Below are 22,363 nucleotides of genomic sequence, written 5' to 3' on the forward strand. Positions count from 1 at the left end.
ATGGTGTTAATTAATGGTTAAATTCATTTGTTCATTATACCTTAAACAACTAATTTTCTGCACCTACATTTACAAAATCATGTTATATGTACCCCGTCCATTTTTCAATTCAGGTGCTCATTCAGGTGTTTACCCGAAAGCAATTAATAGAGATTATCACATGGCATGATATTTTTGATGGATTATATGCACAGTTAAAGAGGTTTCAAGGCACTTCAACAGATATACATTTTGGTTAATTTTAAGGCGTTTTGAACCCCTTAAACCATTAATCAATAAAAGTAAATATAAAACCTTAGAATATAATCAATAAAAAATATATAACAGTCCATTATTTGAACCATTATTATACCCTTAACATCATGTTAAAAAAAATAATTTCATTGCATAATTACACAGTGTGTAATAAGGGCTTCTTTCTGAAATGACCATTTTGCCCAGTCAGCAGAGAAACCTCAAACAAAAAGGCACAAAAAAAGCCTCAATAGACCAGAATGCAATGCAGCCATTAAACATACAGACCTCATTTTCACAACTAAGTCTGGTAGCTATTCATATGCCAAACAGCCATCTTTAACTGAAGTTCTGGTATATGTAGGAAATCAAAAAAAGTAGAAAAGCAGTAAATCACAAAACAGGGCCTCAAACTCAATTGTTTTCATATGGTAGGAATATCCAAGGTGACATTTTCATCTGCAGCTGACGTGAGCAGTATAGCGGATTACGTCCTCCACATTCAATAAAGTTCCCACTAAATACCCAATATGTAAATTTGACATCTGGACACAATTTAAACCCGTAGAGCAGATTTGTGCTCAGAAAAACTGTTATAAAACTGGTTCTAATAAAACGGATGAAACAAAAATGACCTTTTGGAGAAGAATCGGGGTCCTTTACTACACAATACAATCCCATACAGCAGTTTTACAAATGTTCATAAAAATGTTTATTTTTTTGTAAATGCTAATGCTGCAAAACTGAAACATGTCTTACGTTGCAATGTCACGTCATCATCATAAAGCTGTCCAACAAAAACCAAACCATGAAAGAAAGAATGTAACCTGGCAGCAGCGTGACGGATGGTGGTGATGTAGAGGACAGGGGCAAAGGCTGGTCATGTGAACTGGAATGGCATACATACATACTTACATACACACATGCTTGTTTACATAAATAGATACAGTGTAAAAACAGGAGGCACAGTCACATTGGGATCATACAAAGTTCATTTGTCAATAGGTACAAAATGTGACCAGGCGTTTAAAAAAAGATATTTGCCGTTAATGCATTACGCAGGAAACAGCAAACATGTTTTTATGAGTGCTTTCCAGGTGGTTTAATAGTGAAAGGTTTACAGTGAAATACTGTTTTTGCTAAAATAACCAGTATCTTTATTCATATGGAAACATGTTGCTGCTGCCCTCAGGCAGACAAACTGAAAATATTAGGTTTACCAGCCAGGGGGCAGTAGAGGACAACCCTGCTCATAGCCATTTTTAGTACAGCATATTTTTCTTCTCGAGCGAGTTATACGGAGCGTAGTGTGATCCTCTTTTTACAACTTTGGTAAATTTACTGGATCAGTTATGACAGGGACAGTAGTAGTAACTGAGCGTTGACAGAATCTAAAAGTTACATTAGCTTAATTTAACTGTATTTCTTTGACTTTACAAGATAAACTGATACATTGGCTGAGAGAAAGAATGAGAAAAATCCCTTCTGCGTCTTCCATTGAAGTGGCAGACCTCAAGGGATTCACTGTGAGCATGTTTGTCAGACAACAGAGGTGAGACAAGGTAGTAAAAGAAAACCAGACGGTCCAGTTGGGAAGGAGGTTCCACCCTGCTGCAGCTCTCACTATTGACTTGATACATCTATTACGTATTCTGGTGATACAAGAAAACCCACTGAGCCCTGAAAGATTAAATCATACTTTAATATTGTGAATTCTCCAATAGTGGCCTTTATTTAGGTTGGTGGCAGAGAAAACCATTTGCTCTGTTGTCTTGATAAATTCAGATTGATGTTTTTTTCCAAAGCACTAAATCTATCTGTACAGCAAGACTCTCTTCAGGTGTGCTACTTTGGCTTTCCCCCTAAACGAAGTTAAGCAGCCATTAATAAATCTCAAAACTTCCTCCAGAATTTTCCAGAACAGGACCTTTGTTGTGTATCATATTTAACCTTCCTCCCCGTGTTTCCTGTCCTCTACACTGTTGACTGTTGATTAAAAGGCAAAAATGAAATGCCAAAATAAAAGTCTTGCAGCTTTCTTTTTAGAGGTAGACTTTTAATATGAAAAACATGAGGAAGTGTTTTTGTTGACGGTAGCTTAACAGAGCATGAAACCATTATTTCTGTTTCTCTAAAAATAGAAACTCAGAGCAGCAGATTGTTGTACTGATGTAATTATTGATGTGGAAATTAACAGTGTATTAAATTTACCAAGGGAGCTGCAGGTAATTCCACCCTCCTTTTTTTCTTTACTAGCGACAAACCTTTATTTGTTAATTCTGGCCGTGCTTATTTGAATACTGGCTTTTATTTGAGAATTTACATATTATTTAGATTTTCTGCTATGTAACAAAGGGGGAATTCTGGTTATGAGTAATCAGTAGTACTTTTTATCTCGTGTCTCTCCTCCTCGCTGCCTTCCCTTTCCATCATGTCAGGCAGACATGAAAGCCCTGAGAAGGTTACTGAACCGATGAGGCAGGGCAAATGTTTTTGGGCATGTATCCACCTTATGATCCGGTTCATTCTGAGTTCACCCCGGTGTTTAACGTAGCGTGTGTGTGTTGTTCCCAACTGGAGTGGAAATATTACAGATTTTGCTTCATTGAGCCTGGAGAAGAGTCGTGCACCAGAAGAGTTCAAAGAGCGCTCAATTTGGATGCTGGAATTAGCACTCAACAAGGTTACTGTACGCCTTAAGCTGGACATGAGGCGGACTGGAGTTTGACATCTCGACTGTCAAGAAAAGCGTTTGTCTGGAGCTCTACGGAGGTCCTGAAGAAGTGATGTGGAGGTTGTGGCGAGAAGAAAACAGTCCGACATCGTTTGTGAGCAGGCCGAGATCATACGTTCCATCCTTTTCAGGCATATTCTTTTAAATGTGCACTGAATGCAAAGTCTGACTGAAGTTTAGTTTCATCTTTTCGTCAAATGCATTTAATTTGGTTTTCGAGGGAAAGAAACCCATTTCTTTGTTTGCTGACGTCCAAAAGTCGTCAAAATACATTGAAATGTTGTAGACGAGACAGCAACACATAAAGGCTATTTGTCATGTGTTGACATCAGGCTTCAATTATCAAAATCCAGAGTCACACCGTGGAAGTCCTTAGTGGTTTATCTCTCTGTCTTCCTGTCCCATGGAAATAAAGGAGTGATTGAGTCTCTCAGGGGATGTCAGAAACATCAAATGGTCCCATCTTGTTTGGCTACAGCATTTCAAACAGAAAAGGAACCAGTGATTGTTTTGACACAAAATTACACATTCGCATGCACACAGACACACACACGCGCGCGCGCGCACAGACACACACACATACACACACACACACATGTTCGAGGCGACTGAGTCAAACTGCCGTGAACAAAATCTGGCCTCAATTTTTTCTTTTGTTTTCATCCAATTTAAACAGAAAATGATCAATATATTTAAACGTGTGTAATTTATATAGATTCATATATAATATATAAAAATTCCAAAAAAGTAAAAACAAAAACTGCAAGCCCAAAATGAAAACACTTGAGAGCAACGAAACAGGGTGAGAAATAAAAAAAAACAAAAACAAACAACAAAAGTGTAGTGTCCTACACGGAGGTTTCAGACTGTAGCCGCAGGACAAACTTGTGTGACTTGGGGTCGATGTATTCCTCCGACATCTGGATGTAAGGGATCTTCTTTGACGTCACCACCAGGCTGAAGTCCACACACTTGAGCACAAAGACTGAGCCGTCTTTCAGTCCGCTGGTGACCGACGCTTCGCTTATCAGCGTCCACTGACGGGCCAGCCAGTGGTCCCGGCTGTACTGCAGGGTGGGACCTTGGGGTCAGGTAGCTCTCCAGGAACGCCTGGAGGGGGGTGAGGGGTGGATTATGTTAGAATTTAGCTCACATAGTAATAATGAAATCAAATCATGTGAAGCTTTTGTTTTGTAATGTTAATGGCAATAAAGTAAAAAAAAAAGTAAATAAATCTACAGCCAAATGAAAACCCCTCAAAAAATATCCTGACTACAAACATGCGTTAGCGTCAGAGGTCTGACCTTGGGCGTCATGTTGTTGGTGATGCAGAAGGCCAGGTGCTGCTGGATGCTCTCCATGCTGTGGCAGTGCTGCTGCTTAGTGGTCCTCAGGTACTTCTGCAGGGCACGAGCCATGGATGGGAAGATGGCTTGTGCTGCCTCTCGTGGATCCATCACGTCCCCTGGCGCCTTCTTCTGCTCCTCTTCCTGCATGCGCTTGATGTGTGTGAACGCCTCCTCGACTGCCACCACCAGTCTGGTAGGAAACAAAGCTTGGGTTAGTGCCTAATGATGGAGCAATCGAGTTTTTACATCACCTTCCAGCTTTTAGCGAGACATTCTTCCTAGTTCATAAGTTAGGGTGGGGCTGGATGGGCCCCACCAAAAATAACAATGTAGCCCAGCCAAGAAACAACCAAGACATTTGAAATACAAAGTCCCATCTGAGGTACACTAAAACCAAAACAATGAGCTGAAAAGATGCTAAAACACTCCATAGAGCTACTGGTTATAGCTGCTTTAAGCAAACTTTTCTGTTTCAAGTAAACACCTGAATTAATCTATTCAGTTTTCTTTGGTATATTAGAACCATATTCTTCATCTTAAAACAGCCTTAGCATAGAGAGAAAGAGTTAGAGTGGTGGATGAAAACCACCTGTGACTGCTACAGTCCACTCCTCCTCGCTCCTCGCAGTGCTGTTAGCGGCAGCCAGAAGGAGAACCCAGCCATGAAAAACACCCTCTACAAAACTTAGACAACCAGTTACAGAGTTTCACTCAGAGCTGTTAGGAGGAAGGACTCCTGACTGGAATATTATGGCACTAAAGATGCAAAGTTTTGTAGGTATTTCCTATTGTTATATGGGGTAATACTTGTCCTAGACTCCTTGAAATATTCCTCCACAGATGCTTGAAACTATTTTAGAGTCACCGCACTGATTACCTTGCTCTGCGTTTGCGAACACGCCTCTCGTGCTCAGCGTCCTCGTAGTACAGCTCGTTGTGGCTGGTGTCTCTGCGGCGGGCAGCTGCTGCAATCATGGCTCTGGACTGGGAGTGGGCAAGTCCGGCTGCTGCATTGTTCCCCGGACCTGTCGTGACAAACCGATAAAACAGGAGTGGTTATGTACGTCTCTCTCTTAATCTTGTAGGTAAAGTGCCACAAATCCTTAGAGACGGAGGTAAAAGAGCAAAGAAATCCTTGGTGATGACATCAAGTGCAATTTGCTTTCAGAGTGGAGGGGTGGATTGATAAGGCACAGAAAGCTCGGCCCATTTCCTTTTATCACCAGCAATATTAAAAACCACAGGAGCTGAGAAGAAGCCACACAAAGTTGTAATTTTTGGTTGTTCTGAGCACTATAATCGTTGTAAAATCTAAACACACTGCTCACCCACATATGGCTATTGATATTCAAACATTCCCTTTACTCTGCCACTTGAAGTGTTCAGGAGGCACAGCGCGTCCAATTAAAGTCGTGTCTCGGGCAACTTCAAAAGTTAGCATTTTTGGATTTAGGCTAGGAGGCTGCTGATGAACCCTGCCCGACGTTAATGCAGGTTAAAAGAGGGCAGAGCTGGTGAATTATTAATGCAAGGCAGGGATCGTGCATGAACAGAATAATTCATGGACGGAGAGGAGGGAGTTTCCAACACACCCTGCTCTTGGTATTACTGCACTTAGATGGGATTTCTGGGTGAGAAATGTTATGCTGAAACCCAGGTGTTGGCTGTCAGACGTAAGTAAACTTAGATTACGTTAGTTACATTACTCTATGTGTCGTGAATCGTGTACTCCACCTTTAATATTACACTCGATTTAGTGCATCAATAAGTAATAACATATTCAAATGACAGTCTTTGCTTATTGTCTTCTATATTTTGTTATGATCTGGCAAATCAGCAAATCAGATATACATGGACCACGTCTATTATGTCACAAAGCAACTATAAAGATACTCAACATGCTACAGTGTCCTTAATCTTTGATCATTCCAGTGTAAATGTCCCAAGTCCCGCCAGTAGACGTGGGATCAGTAGACCAGCTTCTTAACATAATGTGCATAAATGCAAAAAATAATAAATAAATAGTGTAATGTGGAGTAACAAGTAATAGCAAACTATTTCAAAAAGTACAGTTTACTCACAAAAGTTAGTTATAATAATACAATAATGGAGTAAATGTAACTTGGAACCTCTGAATACAATACAGATTGTTATATGTATTCCCTTTTTATGTATGCATTATCAGTGTCACAATCAAATATGTGTTGTGATTTGATTTTAATGTGCCATGTAAATTTCATGCACAATGAAAAACAATTCATTTAGTTATTAAAAACAACACACTAAAGAATTGTCCTTTGTTTGATTTCTATTTAAATCTTCTATATTTTGGAGGATTTCTTTGCAAATACCAACTTTTATCCGCTGGGATTCATTTCCAATTCCCAATTTCTAGAGCTGAGAAAACAAGATTGGGGGCCAAATAGCGTGTCAGGCATCATAAAATCATCTGAACCCATTTGGATGCAGTGTAATTGAGTGTTACGGCCGCTTTGCGCCAAGGGCTTCAACACTCTTTAATCAAGGAAAGATTATTGTCTGTCCCTGAGTTCGACTTATTTATTACAATGTCGGTGCGGCTGCAGAAAGAAGAGGAGTGGGAAGTAAAAGCTCCAGACAAGAAGGAGAGAGAGAGAGAGAGAGAGAGACAGAGAGGTCCCTGAGCAGCTGCTGCAGGATGAAAATGAAGGAGGATGAGACACGAGAGAGAAATGACAAGACCGGCAGCATAATAGCTATTGATTTATCAGCCATCTCTGTGACTGTCTCCCACTAACATTTGAGAGGAGGCAGAAGAAAGGAGGGAGACAAGCAGCAGAAGAGAAGGAAAAATGAAGAGGGAGTCAAGTTAGTACACTTAAATGAAGCTTGAGTACACTTAAGGGAGAGTAATAACTTAATAGAGGGTTTGTGTTACGTTCTGGCAGCTGTTGTAAGGACGACTTTGAACTCTTTCATCAACCTGTGGCATGCAGCGAGCAAAGAACAGTGAGTGGATCCACAGTGTTTTACTCAGTGACATTACTTTGTGTGAAAAGGAGGCTTTCGTTTAGCTTCAAGGACTTCTTAGATGGGATAGAGATTTAAGAATAGCCTTTATAAAGTGAACACCAGCAGTCTGTGAGGGTGCTTTAATTGGTAGTGGAATTGCTTTTACTTACTATCCAAAAGGTAGGCTTTCAGTTTAGCCCGAAAGACTTCTTAAAGGGTTAGCGTTGGTGTAAAGAGACACATAAGAAGAGGAGAAAGTCAACAGCAGTTGCTCAAATATCATTCAAAATGTCCCAGAGTGTGTGTTGAGGCAGATATCCAATAACCACACTTGTATTTTAGCATGTTGTAGCACATTATCTACAAATCACCTATGCTTTATCTGACTGTCGACAATTTTCCAATTATGATACGTTTGCAGATCAATTTCCTTCCTTCGAGGCAGCCATTTGTTTCAGCACATTCCAGTAGAGTATGGAAGTGAACTTGCAGAGACTTGAAATGTGTTTTAGATAGCTAATCTGTCACAGGGAGCAACTCAGAAAAGTTGAATTATTGTTTCGTGCTAATGCAGTTGCTAACAGGTTCCATCTTCTCAAATGTGAATATTTGCCATCCATGATACACTGATATCTCTGGGTTTTAACTGTTGGTCAAGCATTTTGAATATGTGAACTTGGAAAGACCAAACAATGAATCCATTAGTTAAAAAAATTATCAACAGATTAATCAATCAAAAAAATTCTTCTACCCCTAAGAATAAGTGAATATACACTCACCTAAAGGATTATTAGGAACACCTGTTCAATTTCTCATTAATGCAAATATCTAATCAACCAATCACATGGCAGTTGCTTCAATGCATTTAGGGGTGTGGTCCTGGTCAAGACAATCTCCTGAACTCCAAACTGAATGTCAGAATGGGAAAGAAAGGTGATTTAAGCAATTTTGAGCGTGGCATGGTTGTTGGTGCCAGACGGGCCACTCTGAGTATTTCACAATCTGCTCAGTTACTGGGATTTTCACGCACAACCATTTCTAGGGTTTACAAAGAATGGTGTGAAAAGGGAAAAACATCCAGTATGCGGCAGTCCTGTGGGCAAAAATGCCTTGTTGATGCTAGAGGTCAGAGGAGAATGGGCCGACTGATTCAAGCTGATAGAAGAGCAACTTTGACTGAAATAACCACTCGTTACAACCGAGGTATGCGGCAAAGCATTTGTGAAGCCACAACACGCACAACCTTGAGGCGGATGGGCCACAACAGCAGAAGACCCCACCGGGTACCACTCATCTCCACTACAAATAGGAAAAAGAGGCTACAATTTGCAAGAGCTCAACAAAATTGGACAGTTGAAGACTGGAAAAATGTTTTCTGGTCTGATGAGTCTCGATTTCTGTTGAGACATTCAGATGGTAGAGTCAGAATTTGGCGTAAACAGAATGAGAACATGGATCCATCATGCCTTGTTACCACTGTGCAGGCTGGTGGTGGTGGTGTAATGGTGTGGAGGATGTTTTCTTGGCACACTTTAGGCCCCTTAGTGCCAACTGGGCATCGTTTTAAATGCCACGGCCTACCTGAGCATTGTTTCTGACCATGTCCATCCCTTTATGGCCACCATGTACCCATCCTCTGATGGCTACTTCCAACAGGATAATGCACCATGTCACAAAGCTCGAATCATTTCAAATTGGTTTCTTGAACATGACAATGAGTTCACTGTACTAAAATGGCCCCCACAGTCACCAGATCTCAACCCAATAGAGCATCTTTGGGATGTGGTGGAACGGGAGCTTCGTGTCCTGGATGTGCATCCCACAAATCTCCATCAACTGCAAGATGCTATCCTATCAATATGGGCCAACATTTCTAAAGAATGCTTTCAGCACCTTGTTGAATCAATGCCACGTAGAATTAAGGCAGTTCTGAAGGCAAAAGGGGGTCAAACACAGTATTAGTATGGTGTTCCTAATAATCCTTTAGGTGAGTGTAGTTCACTTATAGTTAATGGGGCTAAAACATGCATGACTGCTAATGTTCTAAATAAGCAATGTAAAACATAGAGCTAAAGCATTATACACAAAACAACAATTAGTCAATTAAATGATTAGTCAATGAACAGAAAAAACTATTTCTATAATTGATTGTCACTCAGTCCTATTTCATCTTCTCAAATGTCATTTTCTCTGTCATATGTGACAGTAAACTGAATAGAGGTAGGGATTTTGGACTATTGGTTAGATAAACCAATGACCTTGAGCTCTGGGAAATTATAAGGGACATTTTCACTATTTTATGACATTTCATAGACAATCAGGCTAAATAGAGGAAGCTTAAAATCCAGAGCACAACACAGATAGCCGATAATTAAAATAATTAATTAATGACTTGATTAAATCAAGTAACACTACAATGAACTTTGTGTTACAATGAATATGCAGAGTGAAAATTACAGTGTGGCCCCAGCATGTATTTTGCCCAAAAGACTAGCATTAGGAAGGAAAAGCAGACCTTAGAGACGCCACCGCACCAGAACACACAGAAAACACAGAAAACACCACATGAAGTTCAAAGGCATCCCACTCACCCTCAGCATGAGCTGCTGGGGACTCACCATCCACATTGTAAACCTTGAGGCCGGCCAGGTGCTTGGCAGCGCGGGACTTGGAGGCGGAAAGCAACGCAGGGTTATGGACTGGGAAGTCACAGTAGTAGTGTTCTATGATGGCCAGAGCCGCCCGCTGAATGCTGGAGAGGAGAAGACAGAAGAATTAGCCATGAGAAATATTTTAGTTAAAATCCAGGTAGCTCTACGTCAATGTGAGAGGTTGAGCTCTAAAATGGAGATATAACGTGAGAAACATTAGCCATGGGACGTTTTTCAACTTGTAATACCAAATACCAGGAAATCCCTGCAGTAATTCTACAACCCTTCATGCTGAATACAGAGGAACAGTAAAGAAGCTAGAAGAGGCCAAACAGATTTTATAGGCTTTCTTTGAACGCTTGCTAAGACTGAAAAAATCCTTCGCATATTTCCTGAGGATAGCAAGTATCATCTGCTGAGTGGCAGCAAGGTGGAGTGAAACACTTGTGAAAATGTGAATTCATCAAAAACATGTACAGAATAAGCAACAGAAATGTGTCACAATAAAATCAAACAACTTGCATATCAACTCAAAAACAAAACAATACAATCCAGAAAAAGACGTGTCTCTGTTTCGTCATCATTGTATGCTTTACCCTAGACTCAATCACTGGTACTTGTTCATTTATAAAGCCATTCTGGGTGAACTCCAATCATATATTAGCACATTGATTGCACAGAAATGTGACTGTCGCCATCGTTTGAGATCACAAGATGTGGTCTTGTGGTCTGTTCCAGGTGTACAGACAGAAGTGGGAAAGAAAGCTTTTATTTGCTCTACTCCCCTCACCTGGAACGGCCTTCAAAAACACTTGGAACTAAAAGAATTGATCTCTAAGTCAGATTTTAAAGTTATTATTAGCGTATGTATGAATGAAAGTTAGTTAAACGTGTAAATGTATATCTTCTATGTTTCTTGTGGTTACTGTTGCTGTCTGTAACCTTAAAAGGATTACCTGGTTTAATATGGGTTAAATATATACATTTAATTAATTATTAAATTTATACATTATAAATAAACAAAACAAAAGTGTAGAAATAGAGAGGAGGAAAGATGGAAGGTGATACAGAAGGAGGAAGGGAGATGAGAAACGATACGTAGCCACCTGAGAACTAATAGATCTAACAGTAATACTTAAATAACTACCTTAGTGGGGAACTCCCTTAATGGTGTAACACCACAGTCATACAAAACACATCAACCAGAAGATATTCACAAAAGGATGAATTACAGAAATAATGACAGAAAAAAGACAAGCCATATACAGCCACACAGTGTTTATTTAAAACACTCATCACATGGATGGAGGATTCATTCAGAGCTCCTGACAGCAAATCGGTAATTTCCTTGTTGCTCAATTAATGTGATTTTGTTTCATTAATAGCAGCTCTTCCTCTTCATTTCCAGTTCTAGGAATTATTTCCAAACCAGTTCCAATAACAAAAGAAATCGTGTCAGATGCGGGACACTCGGAGCTGCATTGTGATGGTTGCCATATACAGACTGACATCCAAGACGCAGGAAGTGATGTTGGAGATGACAGGAGAAAGGTGAGGAGCAAGAGGGAGGGGATAAGTAAAAGCAGTCAGAGACCGATGTGTGCTCCTGAGCAGCTGCCATAGCCCAGATGCCGGTCCTTTACACTGAGAGCATGCCAGGTCTTGTCCTTCATAACACAGCATCATTAAGCCAATTGTACACAAATGCTTTCACATGTTATAACGGCATAAATCACTGGTTCTTTTTTTATACACTGCCTCTGTTTTCCTGGAAGTGAGCGACAGTAGAAGTTAAAGCTAGAGAGAGAAGACGTGACACATTCTTCCTCTTGTTCAGTTCAATGTACCCAGGGAGTGTGCTGCTACAGCCTTACAGTAGCTAATGCTAATGTTAGCAAAACTGAGACAGATATTGTGTTTTCCAAATACAGTTAATTTACTTCAATCTACACTGTTACACTGCATTAAAGCATTTACCATTATTATGTTGCTGCCACTTGCGGCTGCAGTTTAGCAAAAGTGAAATAGTTTCACTTTAAAACCGCTCTATAGATGACAGAATTTAAAATATAAAAAATAGCTCTTTGTAGAATAAGGTACAATAAGCGTAAAATAATTTTGACGTCTAAGAGAGCTAAAAGGAGAGTGAATATAGGACTCATCCAGCAGACCCTACAACAACTCCATATGAATGCTCATGTTGCGCTGTGTCTGCTATATATATATAAATAAAGACACTGTTTGCCAACACATTCAATTAAATTAAAACTCACAGACTGGTTTTAAAGCAGTCACATTATACAAATATGGATAGCTGCTGTCCCAAAAGCTCAGTTCCTTTAACCTGCAGGACAGCAGATCCTAACCCACAGCACGACCTTCAATGCTTAACAATGGACTCTTTTTTCTGTGTGTTTGTGTGGATGTATCCATAGGTGTGTGCGCCCTCACTGTGTCCTGAGTCATTCTTCAGACCACGTGGAGAGCTAACTCAATATACACGAAAAACAGCACTTTACTTGCTTGCAGCATGCGCTTCCTATTATCCCCAAGACGGATCGCAGTGTGGCTTCTGACCCACTGATGAAAGCACTGATACTTTCAGACCTCTTGTAGCTTCCAGTCCTTCCTCAGAACTAACCATACATTTAGTAATGCGTCATTTACAACACCACAGGCACATACAAGCCCAACCCGGCATCTAGTCAGTATTAAACCATAACTCATTCTTACTGCTTTGGTATCTGGTCACAAAGTCACATGTACAAGCAGTGACAGTAACATCATGACAAGCTAACAGAGTTACGAGACAGATGTTAAGATTGGTTTACAGACTAAAAATACTTGACTTGTAAAAAAAATATAAAATAAAAGAGGATAGGTGCTGTTTGTTCATGTTGATCAAAAGAATTTCACTGAATCTGAAGAAAAGGAAAAACTGAAAGGAAAAATTCTAAATGCAAGAAAGTAATAGCTCCAAAAAGGCCAAATTGAATCCGTATTTGTACAAGAGTCAACATTTACATATCAGAACGTTCCTCCACAAAGACTATGAAAATCCACCTTAGATAATAATTCATGCCTTCCCGTAAGGTCTTGTTCATACAGTATTACCAATTTTATTTATAATGTTTTCCATGTTTTTTCATGTTTTTCAAGTCATGAAGGTACAATTTTTTCCTTTTGTACATTTATTACAAGCCTACAAAATAGGGCTATACTGAATAGTTCGAAGCTTCATTCATAACGTTGACATTTTGACTCCAAAATTCACAACGTTTCTGATCTAAAAAAAAAATTCTGCTTCAATCCATATTTGTTGGTGTTTAGACTTTAAATAACATTTTCACTGCGGTCACGGTTTACTCTCCCGCACATGTATTACTGGGATGGTCGAACAGCAACTTAACAGCTCAATAAATTACATTTAAATAACATCAATAACAAAAAATCTATTTCGGCTCTGGTAGTTTGTGAAAGGGTTGGTGTCGATCACACTGAACTTCCGCACTAGACTGTTCAGATTTTGGGATTAGCCTGCTGTTTATATGTATTTATGTTGACAAAAAGGAAGAGTTATATTCATTAAAGAAAGTTAATTAGTAAAAAAGTAATTTAATCCAATATATAACTTCATTCAAATTGAGGTTTTTGTCCAATTTTTTTTTAACATTCATCCGATACCTCAAGAGAAGCTTCAAATGTAAAAAAAGAAAAAAAAGAGATTTGGTACCGCCCCATTACAAAGACTACGTGTTCCTTTAGTTTACAGACTAAAAAAAAGGTAACTGGATGTGCCTTGGAAACAAATACAAAGAGAAAGCTTTGTGCTCATGGGGAAATTATGTCAGGGAAATAATAAAGAATTATCAAGATATATAAACGCACATATGACAATTAAATAACAGCATATTCTGTATCCTACAAACAGGTGTTAGTGTCACATACTGTAGTAGGTGAAGAATATGTACAAATTGCTCCCAGGGCCTTTAAATCTGGCAGAAGTAAACCAACTCAGAAGAATTTTAGCAGCAGTGCGTCACAGACCACTGTAGGAAACCATCGATCATCTAGTAAGACCGGAGGCTGCGCTCATTTCCTCCAAAGAGGCAGAAGGGACCATGATAGCAACTCCCCTGGTTAACTCAAGAAACCAGGGCAGCCTTCTTTTGCATTCATTTAGCATTCAGAGTCACTACAGACAGGATCATTGTTTAGTGGCCACTTGTGTAAGTGCTGAGTCAGACTTCCTGACGTTTCCCAACTTAAATCAATTATTAAGCTGAGCAAACATGACACAAAACCATTCAAACCATGCAGCTTGCCTACGCAGCAGCATCTTACATGGAAATAAAGTACAACTGCAAACAACTTTAAACCAATGGCCCTTGAGACCAAAGTCGTTGACCACTGCCTTCTCTAATGTTGCTGCTCCAGGACTGACCAGTCAGGCAATGTAAACTGGGAAGTCCCTTGCTGTGAATGTTTTTAACCCCCACCCCCTCCACAACAACTCTCTCTGGCTGTAAGGAATGCGTTCATATTTAACCAGTCTGGACTGACGAGGGGGCAAAAAAGGCTTCCTCTACCCCTCAGATTGACATCAAAGGCCAGGCAGACAAAGACAAGCCTTCAGGGCCCCAGGGCCCAGGCTGGGTCCCCATTATGATAAGGCAAAAGATGGATGCCAGAAAAACAGGAATTTGAGCAGCAGCAGCAGCCGGCTGTTAATAGAGGAGATACATGAGAGATTGGCTGAGAAAACAACACCCATTCCTGCCTGGGTTCCTCTGTATGATACAGTGCACATGTTTGTGGCTACATGTGCATGAATCTGTCATTTGCATGTATATGGTACAATTACCCATGCGCGCGCACAAACAGACACACAAATGTGCATCTCTGTTTGTGCGTGTCCATGCATGTGTGTCAGGCTGACCAGATGCTGTGCTCCAGTCTGCAGGGAGCACTAATTAGCTGTGTGTTTACAGTCACAGACGGACAACAGAGCGAGGCCAGGCCTGCTGCCGGCGAAGCGGGGATGAATGGCACAGCTTACAAAGGACAACACCCCCAAGGCAGCCAGCTAACACACCAACCGTAACGCACACACACTTGTCTGACCTGTTTCTACCAATGCAAAATCAATATGAAAATCAATTCACTTTTCAGCCTGTTAAAAGCTCAGGTTCTGCATTATAAATGATTTATTTATTACTGCCAACAATATTGTAAGACTAAAATGTGACGTTAGATGACACTACTACTCTTGGTGAACTGAAAATATGGTAAAGCTGCCTTTTGTCACTGTATCTCCAGTTTACAAAATATGGGTTAGGTGTTATTTTTCAAATAAACTCAAGGTTCCTTTATGGGCTGAGAAGTTTTTTCTACTTCCTAAGATAAAATAAACCAATTGGGTTATCTGAAAAATGCATCGCCACAAAGCTGAAAACAGGAGCTATGTCTCTGAGCTCATGGAAAGTTGATGTTTTAGATGATTTTCTTCTGCTCTTGGATGCTGGAAAAGCCTTAAAACATGTTCAGACTCACACTTATTTTCTTCATTTAGTCATTAAGTAGTATGTGAGTGTGTGCTAGATAGGGCTATTCATTCTTTCAATGTAGAGAATTTATGCACAACATATCTGATATTTTTCACACACGTTAATAATTCACATTTGCCATATTACACATAATCTTTATTATTCTTCTATTCTATATAAAGCAAATTCCAAGTGTGTGTGTTTTGGTTACAATTTTTCTCATCAAGATTTTCAAGAATTAATATAGGAATAGATAACTTCTGAGAAAGTGCTAATCCCCCCTAAGTAAACACATACAGGGACATTAAATATTAGTAAAATAAATAATACCAAAAATAAGAAGGAGGCTGGGATGGTCATGGTGGAGGGAGCAGCAACAGTAATAAGAGTTCACATGAGTGAATCAGCAGAGGGACAGTGAGACGTGCCGTCTTATAATGTTCCTAATCAGCTGATAGCCACATAGCTGTTGAGTGAGCAAGTGATTGTGATGCATGAATGAAACTGCTGATGTCATGCTAAGTATGTACTTTGGTCACAATTAAATAAAAAAACTCCATTCTTATTGACAGTTTTTAAGCGTCAAATGCAATTCAAATCCAAAAATCCAGTCGGGGTCATGCTGCAATGGATCTACATTGGGTGAAAATTGTTACCTTTCTTTACGCTTTTAAAGTCAATGGAAAATCCAGTACAGAGGATTTTTGGGATCAACTGCTATCACCCTGACATACTCTTAAATCCTGTGAGTGCAGGACCTTTAAAGTATGAAACAGTCCACCTGCAAAACTCCCCCAACAGCTACTCCATAAAGATATAACCTAAGAGTACATGTAGGATAACATTTCATCCATCCTGTCTATAAATCCATCTTGTTTTATAGTTACCTGTATATTTAAGTGTCTGTGTGACTGGGGGCTGTGTATTGATACCAGGGAGCAACAGGATACCTGCTGCTGTGTTTGGCTAAAACTGAGATCCTGCTGTTTTCCCTCAGAGACGCAAAGGTCATAAAAACCTGGTTGGTCTAGTCTGAAATGTTCTTTCCTACACACATGCCTTCTCTTTCTTTCATTCCCACATACACTTTAGGATTCTTCAACGCTACCCTCCCATTAACTATTAATCCCTCGTTCTCTATTCTCTCTTTCACTGCCTCCCGTAGCGTTATCCCTGCCTCTGTCCCCTGGGTCTTCCCTCTGTACTCCACCCTCTGTCTGCAGCTCTTTCCTCTCTGAAGTCTTCCCCACCCTTCTCCTTTTTTCTCCTGGCACGATTTCCTCCTGCTATGAGCCACTTTGTCGATGCGTCTTTTTGTCTTTGCATTGTCTTCCATCTCTGGCTTAACATTCAGTCTCCCTCTTTTCCTTCTCTCACTTTCTTGACTTTCTTGAGTCTTTCCTGTATAAATTCCTTCCTTGCATTTCCGAGTATGTAACCAGTGACTTCCCTCTTTCTTTCCCGTGTCTCTCACTTCAGGTTTCCCAGTTTCTTCAGTATCGTTTCCTCATCTCGCCCACACGTCCTGTTTTCCCTCCCTTTCATCCCTCTGTCCCCTGGTCGCTTACATCGACCCAGCTCTCTTTACCTCCTGTCGTGTCCCCTTCCTCTTACTCCATCTGTCTTCAATCTCTACATGCACAGAGGTCAACTGGGTATTTACTGCTATCTTGCTCTCTATGATTAAAGCAGTCTTACAATTTCGCTGATTGCTCTACAGTTGTCAAATATGTAAGATTCCCCTCTACATTTGCACCTGCATGTCATATCAGCCTAAATTACAAAGTGGAGCCATGACAGAAGAGAACTTCCCACTTCCTCCTACTGATAAAGCAAGGTCTTACAATTCTTGCCAACATTATTTTCTGGTGACAGTTTTATTTAGAAGCCATAAATCTTCTCAGTACCTTGTCAGTAGCAAGCTGAGACAGCTCTGACTCTGTTGAGTGAAAGTCAGACTGCCACCAGACATTTAAGGATAAATATGTCATTGTTCTATGTTTTTCTTAATGTCACCAAAACAGAAACTAACATGTTCACACACACGAACGATTTGGAGTTCAGTATCTTGCCCAAGGACACTTCGTCATGCAGACTGGAGGACTCGGGGATCAAACCTCCAACCTCCAAGCCGCTCTACCTCTAGCATGTTCCTTCATTACCATGAACACACGCAGGAAAGTTTGTTTAGACTTAATCACATATACATCGTCCTGCAGCCCCAAATACTCACTACAGCACCAAATGTGTATTAATCCGCCACTGAAAATAGTCCCCAACAAATGCACTATTAACGCCTGTTTGAGTAATGTTACTACATTACCCAGCTGAAATTACAGAGCCTTCAACGCTTCCTAACAGGACCAACCATTTAACAGAAATCACGGCCACGTTTTCAATAGGTTTTAGAACGTACACGAGGGTACAACATCAAACTTAAAAAAGAAAACACCTACAACTTGAAATAGCCACTGTGCTTCTCACCTTAGGTGTCCCAAGTTGTAGTGCCTAGTCTCACCATCCGTGGAGCGTGTGACGCACACAGAGAAGCACGGCTGGAGCTGCCGGAGCTCCAGCAGGACGATGGCCAGGTAGTGGATGAAGAGCAGAGCGTCCACCAGCGACACAGCGTACTGCACGATGCCCTGGTAGTTCTCGTCCTGTAAGCAATCAAGTTTGAAGTTTGAAGTATGCACCTCTTAAAGGAAAATACATGTACAGTATACACACACACACACAATACATGGACTACATGCAAAAGCAGTAAACCTATGAAAATAAACAAAAACAAGCATAACATATTCCTGCAGGGGTAAAAAGGAGATCATACACATGTAGACAAGATGTAGAGCATATGAATATTTAGATACATTTCAAAGGATTGCAAGCTTTCTAGATCCCCTATTTTTCTGTGTGTGTTTTCCTACTTGCCTTCTGAATGAGGGACCAGAAGGGATTTTAAATTATGACTCACACAGTAAACACATAGCACTGGGGAAACCAAATATCTGTGTTTTTGTTGTCTGCAATTTTGTTAAGCTCCTAAAGGCATTAAAAATGAATGTGTCTGCAATTTACAAGACCTCTCCCACTGCTATTGGAAACATTTGCTTCAGTGTGTGTGTGTTTATCTGTAGACTCACTTGAAAATATATTCTTTCAGTGTGCACTTACAAGCAATAATACCTATTATATTTCAGGCCTTTTATTTATAGCATATCCTTCTCTTTGCGCACCTGTGAGTCGAGTATTCTGACTCCGTAGAACAGCCAATAGGAAACGACAAAAAGCAGCACCAGAACGGCGAGCAGCGCCCGGAATACGAAGACCCGCGGTAGGCCGGCCCGTGGCGGCCTGAAAAAGAGCGCCCACACGGCCAGCAGCAGTATGAGCAGCTTGAAGGCCACGGAGATGAAGAGGCCCTCGCAGGCCGTGCCGCAACTCTGCAGCTTCTCCGGCCAGAGGAGGTGGGGGAGCACCAGGAAGGCCAGCGGCGTCAGGAACACCAGCAGGCCTATGATCACGGCCAGGGTCAGGGTAAAGTAACGACGGCAGTCGAGCCCCACGCTGTCCTCCAGGTCCTTGGTGATGCGAACGATGTCCTCCTGAGAGAGGCTGTGCTCTGATGTGCCCGTGACGGCCGTGGTGGTCTCGCCCCAGTTGTCATCCTGAAAACATGAAGAAAAGGAAAACGAAAAAGAATTCAAAGTACATCCCAATTCGCTTATTTTATAATTCCTTGCAGTTTGTGAAAATGCCTGGCCAACAATGAGTCCAATGTTGTTCCGAGTTTGTTTGTTAAAAAAATTGCTCTGTCAAAAAACCCCAGAAAGATTTCATAATCATTATCTGCCATTTAACCTGTATTAAGAATATTAATATATTCAGGGCGAGGAGGACAGCCTGTTGTCTCTCAGCAATAAACACATTTAATTAGCCCGTTATAGATGCCATTTCCATTCAGTCACACGTGACGCTAATGAGCACCATGTGTCAGGATTTACATTTTAATCATAAACTGGTTTATCACAAATTGAATTTACATACCAAATATCAATATATGTATGCGCAAATAATTCATCATAAATAAAGAAAACATTGCTTCCAGTAAAAATGGTTCATACACATTTAGTGTCTGAGCAGTAAAGTCCATTTTGAACAACAGATCTGAGCACAGAATACAGTAAACACAGAACACAGTTTGTGTGGATTCTTGTCAAACGGTTCATGTTAATGTGTAACATGCACAAACCAATTCACGTTCTGTTTGTCATGTGAGAGGACATCAATAAAGGAGGGGGAAAAAAAGTGCTGGCTGTGGTAACTGAGCGCTTTTATTATCATTTGGACATTACATTATCTGAGCAAATACACACTCCAAGGCAACAAAAGATGCTGCAGTGATGTTGACGCCAACAGACAGCTGATCCATTCACAACATCATAAGAAAGTGACGATCATTCAGATGATGTCTGAGAAGTAACGATGTCTCATTCTACTAAAAAGGGGTTTCTCACGTCTTCAATCATAGGGACTAAGCACAGGAAAATATTTAAGGGAGTTGAGATGCACCCAGTGAATGGGGTTTGGGCCCAATAAAGCTACTTTGCTCAAGGGGAAAATGTGAGAGATGGTATCAGAGGATTTGAAGTATTAGGAGAGAAAGCTTTTATCTGCACTCTGCTCCTGGATTAATGTTTGGTATCTCACTGTGCTCCATCGGAGCGGATTCCCTTTAATGTGACATTTTCCTATAGCTGGGACTCCTCAGGTGGAGTTGCATTATAACACACGTTTTTTCCCCTTTTGACTGAAATGTCATCTCAACAAAAGCGAGTGAGGTTATTTCCAAGCACGTGACAAAGAAAGGAATAGAAGATGGGAAGTGGAAAAAGTAAACAGAGCGAGCTGCCAACTGCGCGACACGCTGACGTCGGAGTCCGACTGCATCCGCAGATAATGAAGGTCAGCGGTGTCGGAGCAGAGCCGTTAGAACAAAAAAAAGATAAGGACTCTTTACACAGTAGTCATAACAAGCTGCTAACGTGGCCCTCTGAATTGCAGAGTGCTGCCCCTGCCAGCAAGAAAAAGACAGATAATGAACTGCCATCAGCTACAACATCAACAATAGCTTTTATTCCCATCACCCAAAGATACGGTTAGCAAAATACAATATATTATTAATCCTATTTTAAGTATTCTATCAATGACTTTAGCCCCACACTGGCAGAGAAGAGATCATGGAGGAGATGCATTATGATCACTTTTACTGGGGGGTTGGGGGGAGGTGGAGGAGGATAGTGCATTGGGAAAAGAGAACATCCCACAGGCCTCAGGGGTTAAAACAGCAGAAAACAAGATGAAGCAGAACAATGGGAGGATCCAGGCAGTGTGTTCAGGCTGTCTTTGAAGCTAAAAAGAAGCTACTGAGTATACTCATATACTAATAATAGAATTTTCACTACAACACAGAATATTAATACTGAATACACACAAATACTGAGAGGGAAGAAAAAGGGGGAAAACCCATGTTTGTTCCACAGTTTTTATCCTACAGCATTTAGGTTTTGTTACAGAATAAAGCTTGTGATATTTTTCTTATCGTCAATAACTCCCCCCTAAAAGCCAAACACCCCCAAAAAAGACAAAAACCAACAATGAATTAATCCCAATAATAAATATTTCCAATGTAGTCAAAACCTGATATAGTATATTCCTCTGTGCCACTGTCTAAACCTGTTATAACACATAAACCAACATCACAGCTGCATTAATCCACTGCAGGAAATAATCCAAGTATTGCTCCAAGTATTTAATAGCGAAGACAAAATCATGGTGCAACATTTTCTATTTATAGCAGCACTACGGTTCACGGGAGACGACATATTAACTGCTGACTTGTTGGTGTACGTCTCTTTGCTGAGGTCCACCACTCAAAACTGTCTCAGTTTCATCTGACCTTTGACATGACAATATGGTCGTAAATCCTCATCTCACTGTCTGCAGTGCTCTAGAAAAGAGCCAAACATCACGAGTGACCTCTCTGATGAGCAGTAAACCAGACGGTGGAATGCATGATTTGGGTTCAAAAGGTCAAAGAGTGAAGATGTTACTACATCTGACATTCTAACATTTAGGTGTGCTAGTGTCTGCATCTTATCTATTCATGCAAGTAAATAACCCTAAAATAGAAATTTAAGGCACGACAATATCAAGATTAAAGTGGAACTGAAATCAAAATTCATATTTGTTTAGAAAACTGAATATAATTCCCTGAAGTTTGACTAGACTCGTGTCAAAACTGTAAATAACAAAAAGCCGACATTTATATTTATTTATTTATTTATTTTGTCTTCTGAAGGGGATGCATTTTTGGTACCAAATCACACAGTTGGTACCGTTATTTGATTGGTGCAGATAATATCTGGTGCTTTGACTTGGGAGCACAGTGCTCCCATCTTTGATGTGACTCCCTGTGTTATTCTGCATCGTGTTTCGAATCACTGTGGGTAACGCCTATAAGGAACAGAAGTAACACACAGCACACTGGTGTACAACCAACGATGGCTTGTTGTAAAAATGTCTATCCACATTCGTAGCCTACACAGGGCTATCATGTGCTCCAGACATCAGCGCACCACGATAGTTAACAGTGCGTCTCATAGCCACACTGGCAGTCAGATGTCATTTAGCCACTGAAATGGGAAACACTCACTCTGAGGTCTGAAGCGTTTACGATTTTTCTTTAAAATGTAAAAAATGCAACAACTGTGTGTGTGTAATACATACTTACTTTTAATTTAATAGAAGTTTATGTATTTAACTTGAGAGTTGGAGGAGTTTAATTGTATCTGAAAG

At 40.4% G+C, this 22,363-nt stretch overlaps 1 protein-coding gene across 1 annotated transcript in view; it reads right to left on the minus strand.

Annotated features, from left to right (window-relative positions):
- Positions 1–865: 865 nt before the first annotated feature.
- LOC119901502 (vang-like protein 1) overlaps positions 866–22,363 on the minus strand; it is a 63,359-nt gene continuing 41,861 nt past the window's right edge. The window contains 7 exon segments of the mRNA XM_038717092.1: positions 866–4,053; positions 4,055–4,078; positions 4,273–4,507; positions 5,195–5,342; positions 9,900–10,060; positions 17,990–18,165; positions 18,742–19,173. Coding sequence (XP_038573020.1) covers positions 3,817–4,053; positions 4,055–4,078; positions 4,273–4,507; positions 5,195–5,342; positions 9,900–10,060; positions 17,990–18,165; positions 18,742–19,173 — 1,413 coding nt within the window. The 3' untranslated portion in view covers positions 866–3,816.

Source organism: Micropterus salmoides, unplaced genomic scaffold (genome assembly GCF_014851395.1).
Source record: "Micropterus salmoides isolate LMB-PRFRI ecotype aquatic unplaced genomic scaffold, ASM1485139v1 Ms_hic_scaffold_1, whole genome shotgun sequence".
NCBI classification, from domain to species: Eukaryota; Metazoa; Chordata; class Actinopteri; order Centrarchiformes; family Centrarchidae; genus Micropterus; species Micropterus salmoides.